We start from the raw sequence: 6,127 nt of genomic DNA, 5'->3' as shown, positions 1-6,127 counted from the left end.
CCTAACCTTCTAATATAGTTTTATGTTTCTTCAAAATTTTTATTAAATTTAATTTTTATATTAAATTTTGTTATATCTTATAGGTAATAATAATAATAATAATAAATCATTTCAGTTATAATGTTTTTATTATAAACACTTAACATTCAAGAATAAAATTAACATTTTCTACTACCATTGGGTTAAACACTTAAACAATTTAAACTTAAACATAAAAATATATGGATTGTAACTTATCGGTTCGGTTCGGTTTTTTTCGGTTATTGAAAAAGTTTATCCGAAAACCGAACCGAAATTTTCGGTTATTAAAAATCCGAAAACCGAACCGTTGGTTTTTGTTTCGGTTCGGTTTTTTCGGTTCGGTTATTTCGGTTATTCGGTTACGGTTCGGTTATTTCGATTTTCTTGCTCACCCCTACTTTTAAGGAACACCAAAATGGTAAATACTTTCTCCACCAACACTATTTTGGAAAAAAACTCGATAATCTTGAGTCTAGCTTCCCTTAATATTTTTTAGAACTAAAAATATCACGATTTATCATATCTAATTATTATTATTCTTATATATCTACCATTGTTAGATATTTTTATACAGACTCAAATAAATTTAAATTTGTAAACTAAGTAATATTGTTGACTTGTTGATATAGATTTTGATATTTGATATTTTTTAGAGTAAATTGCCATTTTAGTCCCTGAGGTTTGTCTCAATTTGCCATTTTAGTCTAAATAGTTTTTTTCTCCTCTGGGTCCCTGAATTTTCCATTTTCTTGCCATTTTAATCATATTGCCTAACTTAGTTTAAAAATCTGGTTATAACCAGTTGTATTTTTAGCATAAATGTCGTGTAGTGATAACCAGGAGTAGTTTACAACATAATTTATAAACCTCATAATAATTTAATGCCAAAAATACCCCTGATCATAACCTGATTTTTAGACTAAGTTAGGCAATGTGATCAAAATGGCAAGAAAAAGGAAAAGTCAGGGACCCAGAGGAGAAAAAAACTATTTGAACTAAAATATCAATTTAAATAAAAACTCAGGGATTAAAATGACAATTTACTCTATTTCTTAACTACAAACTATGACATTCTTATATTTATTAAAAAATATAAATATCAATTTTATGTTTTGATCAACAATTATTAATATTAATATATGAAAATGTATATTTTCTGATATAAATAAATTTTAATTACCTATTGCCATCCCTATATAACCTTACTAGATTATTAGACTCGTGTACTATACGGGTTTAACGATATAAATTTGTAAATTTTTTAATTTTATATTCTCTTCATAAATTCACATAAGTGAATTTTTTTAGCCAAGATGATCCAACAGTTGGTCATGTGTAAAAACCAATTCTTTTAGAAACAAACCAACTTTACATAGAAATTGTCCTATACTTTTATTTATCGTCATGGCAAAACATAGGGCGAGAGGAAACTGTCTCTTTTCAATATAAACGAAATCCTTCTATCTAGCGGTGTTAAACGAAATCTAGGGATAAACGTTCAAGTGCTAGTATTACTTCCGGGTAATACGAGTGTCTCAATAACCTGATCACCTAGTGATAGGACCTGTAGTTAAGTTCCATTACATAAACCATTCTTTCAATCAATATTTCTTGATAACGCCACTGGAACACTGACCTTTGTTAATTATCAATGGTTTGGCAAGCCTAGAAAATAACTCCATTCAGGACATCCGGTTAGTATAGACTTGCATCGAAATTATTATGAAGATATTCTATCCTTAAACCTGTTTATCACACAGTTCTAATAACATTAAAAGTGTTTTCAAAGCATGGAAGTAAACCGGTTTTCAAATATCAGATTAACCTATTCTTTACCTTTTTTATTATTATAATATAAAATAATAATTTATTTAATAGATGCTTTAAACATACAGTAAAAAAGTCCTTTTAAAGAATACGAAGGTATTGTCACACTGACATTATTTGAAATTGTTTATTATAGGTAGAATTTTTACTAATAACTAACTATATATTTAGATAAATCAAAAGTAAATAATCAATATCTAAGTAAACAATAAAATATTTACATAAGTTAAAAGTAAATAATCAATATCTAAGTAAACAATAAAATATTTATTAGTATTAAGTTGTTAAAGAATTTTTTTATTTTGTTGTATTAATTAATTAGTAGTAATAATAATAATAATAATAATAATAATAATAATAATAATAACAATAATAATAATAATAATAATAATAATAATAATAATAATAATAATAATAATAATAATAATAATAATAATAATAATAATAATAATAATAATAATAATAATAATAATAATAATAATAATAATGGTTAATTGAAGAAGAGAATACCATATGACATTAAGTAGACTCTTGTTTTAGTATGAGAATGCATGTGGCATTATCTATACTTTTTTATTAGTTTTAGATTAGATATCATTTTTTTCTATCTTTATGTTTCAATATTGTCGTTATATAATCAATGTATCTGGAAGGTCATCAACATCTTTCAAAGGGGAAAATAAAAAATGAGAAGCATTTGCTTACACGTATATATTTATTGGTCGTGTAGGTATTTCAGTCTATGTGGTTAGTGTCATGTTGAAAATTTAGTATTTATTGTTACAAGACATTCAATACAAAGTTATAGTTTGTATTTTATGATGTATTAGATTTTTAAAAGAAAATTAATAAAGAAACTTATTTTTTTATAATAGGTTAATACATGTTTTTATGGTTCCCAATTATATAACGGAAATCAACATCTTTCGAAGGGGAAAATAAAAGATGAGAAGCATTTGCTTACACGTATATATTTATTGGTCGTGTAGGTATTTCAGTCTATGTGGTTAGTGTCATGTTGAAAATTTAGTATTTATTGTTACAAGACATTCAATACAAAGTTATAGTTTGTATTTTATGATGTATTAGATTTTTAAAAGAAAATTAATAAAGAAACTTATTTTTTATAATAGGTTAATACATGTTTTTATGGTTACCAACACAATGTTCAAGTTTATTCAGTTTTTGTGTCTATTTTTAAAAGTCAATTTAAAGAGTATACTTTTGGGGTAGTGTGTGAAGATATGCTTTACTACGCAACCAACATAAGCGCATATTTTAACGTTAAAAACATGAAGTTACTTCAAAACCAAATTACAAAAATAAAAACACAATTTATTGTTGCCTTAGATATATGTATATACTTATACTAAAGGCATATTTACAAATCAATATTAAATTTTAAAAGTTGGCCCATTAGGTTTAGTCCAATACTCATTTGATTTTCTAAAAATAATTAAAGAAAACAATATCCTTTCTTTGGCGGCAATTGGTAAGATTGAAAGTGAAACAACGCACAGCAGTGAACTACAAAGCTCGTATCACACACCACCGTTCTGATTGAAATTCTGGATAAATTATTTGGCTGCCAAGGCATGATGCACGGACGTGAAGGCACGACGCACGTCACCGTCACCTGAGTTTTCTTTGATCGCGAATGGGAATTCACAATCCAACCACTCTCGTCTTCTTGCTCTCCACGCAACTTCGACTTGGCGATTCACACCTCGCAAGGCTCTGCGGCACTAATGTGGTACGATTAGTTACGTGTTATTTGACGTTGATTGCGGCTTATTTTGGTGTTATTTGGCGTTAATTGTCCATTTGTTAGGTTTTATTTGGCGTTAATTGTGGATTATTTGGGGCATATTTTTCCGGATTCGAACAGGGCACCTGAAATCTCAGAGCCGGCTCTCGTATACATTTACGTTTATATATCTCCAACACGATTATTTCCAGATAATCATTAATATCATTATGAACGTTATTACAGACTTAGCATCATATATATAACATTTTTCTTGTACTGATCCAAAAGAAGTCAAAGTTTGATTGGGATGGCTATCAGAGGCAGATTTTTCTTTAATGTAAATCCAAACTTATCAGTCATATCCATATCTTGTGTTCTCATACCTCCTTCAATCTTCCAATCAAACTTATGAATCAACGATCCCAACATCAAATGCAACATAATATCAGCTAGAGGCAATCCTGGACACATCCTTCTTCCCGCACCAAATGGGATAAACTCAAAATCACGATCTTTGAAGTCTATCCCGACATCAAGAAACCTCTCTGGCTCGAACCTTTGTGGGTTTGACCAAACGCTCGGGTCTTGGCCCATGGCCCACAAGTTACACATAATTTGTGCGTCTTTTGGGACCATGTAACCTTTGATCTCGACATCAGTTATGGCTTTATGAGGGACTAGAAAGGTAACCGGAGGGTGCAACCGAAGAGTTTCTTTAATAACAGCCCGTAGGTAAGGAACCCTTGAGATGTCTGATTCTTCAAAAGTTCTGTCATCATTTCCTATTACTTTCTTGATCTCCGCTCGAGCTTTCAACATTTTCTCGGGGTTGTGCATTAGTTCAGCCATTGCCCATTCCAACGTGTTTGATGTTGTGTCAGTTCCTGCAAGAAATAAGTCCTGCACAAAGGGCAACAACCGCCATGAATATTTATAACACAACTAAATAACTAATTACGATTTTTTTTAAGAAATGGGCATCAACTACAAGAAAATATCGTGAAGCAATCCATGGGTCCATACACATTTCTAAACAAGTTCAACTAATTAGTAGTCCAAGAAGATTACTTACATATAGCAACTGTCTTATGTCTTTGAGGCTAACTGAGGAGTTTTGATCTTTACTGATGTTTAATAGCAAATCGGTAAGATCCTCACTTGAAGCATAAGATGAGCTTGTACTTCTTGCATGCAACCGTTCATTGACATGTTGCTCAAATATTGCCAAAAGCTTCTTAGTGTAAAATTCAGACCGTCTGAGTAAGCCATGTGGATCCAAGTGCCGAAGCACAGGAAAATAATCGGCTAAATTTGGTGCACCATTAATTTCCATGACAGCCCATACCATGTTCTTAAATTCTTGAGAAGATGGAGAATCATACTGAGCTAAATCAGTAGAAAGTATGTAGTTGGAGAGAACGTTAAGAGTTGTTGCAGCTGCAATTTCACCAACGTTGATCGGTTTGTCACTAAGAGAACAACCATGAACGAAGTCAAGGAGTTCCATAACCTTTTGCATGCGTAGAAACCGGCTAGCATCAAGTTGACGTACCGAAAACAAGTGTTCTTTGCATATTCTTCTTAACCGTCGTCACTGGTCCCCAACGGGCATCCAAACCATGGAGTTATTATGGCTGCCGAGAACCCTGGCAACACTCGGGACAGATCTACTCGAGAAAGAAATATCATGTTTTGAAAAGAACTCTTGAGCGATTTCACTCGACGAAAGAATGATCATGGTTGTTGTACCGAGCTTCAGGGACATCAAAGGTCCGTATGTTTTGGACAGGGCAGCAAGCGAGTGGTGTGGTTTGTCTCCGAGTTCCAAGATGTTTCCAATGATTGGAAGCGGGTATGGGCTGGGAGGCAGTCGCGTGGCGACACCCGACTTTTGACGGCCCGATTCACGCTTAAAGAAATTAAGCCATGTAAAAATGGACAATACGATGAAGATGATTATGTACTGATTATGTACTCCATATCTCTCCAATAGTCCTTATTATTCAGATCCTCATGATGTTAAATTTATACTCTATTGTGAGAGTCATGGAGGTTAGAACATTTAATGACTAATTATATTTTTGCGTCAAATCTCTCTCCTAAAGTCCTACAACTCATTATTATGATCGTCATGCATGATGTTAAAGTTATACTCAATTGTGAGAGTCAGTACAGATGGAGGTTAGAACTATTAATTTTTTTTTGAAAGGCAACTTGCTAGCCCAAATTTACATATATGAAAGCCACAATTTACGTAATATATATAATGTGGTTGTGGTTCATTACAAAGACAAAGCCTTTAAACACCTAGGTTTGGGAGAGGTAGGTTTTGAGTTCAAGTCTCACAAACAACAGGGATTAAAAAAAATTTGTAATCAATGGGGGTGATGGTCCATAATTGACAAAGACAAAATCTTAAACACTACTGGGATAGAGATTAAAAGAAATTTGCCCTTAAAAAATATATGGGAAGGATCCACCTAAAACGGGTTTTCATGGGTAGCCTAAGAAGTACTATGGAGATTACAT

General features: G+C 31.7%; 1 protein-coding gene across 1 annotated transcript; it reads right to left on the bottom strand.

The window, feature by feature from the left end:
• Positions 1-3,717: 3,717 nt before the first annotated feature.
• LOC110917482 (cytochrome P450 76T24) lies at positions 3,718-5,598 on the bottom strand. The gene is made up of 2 exons (XM_022162030.2): positions 4,671-5,598; positions 3,718-4,498 (listed from the first exon to the last, which is right to left on the bottom strand). The coding sequence occupies exons 1-2, from the start codon at positions 5,115-5,117 to the stop codon at positions 3,890-3,892; spliced, it is 1,056 nt and encodes a 351-aa protein (XP_022017722.1). The 5' UTR covers positions 5,118-5,598; the 3' UTR covers positions 3,718-3,889.
• Positions 5,599-6,127: the final 529 nt, after the last annotated feature.

This window comes from Helianthus annuus, chromosome 16 (genome assembly GCF_002127325.2).
Source record: "Helianthus annuus cultivar XRQ/B chromosome 16, HanXRQr2.0-SUNRISE, whole genome shotgun sequence".
Taxonomy (NCBI): domain Eukaryota; kingdom Viridiplantae; phylum Streptophyta; class Magnoliopsida; order Asterales; family Asteraceae; genus Helianthus; species Helianthus annuus.
Note: the sequence above shows the minus strand (reverse complement) of the source record. Positions and strands in the feature narration are given on the sequence as shown.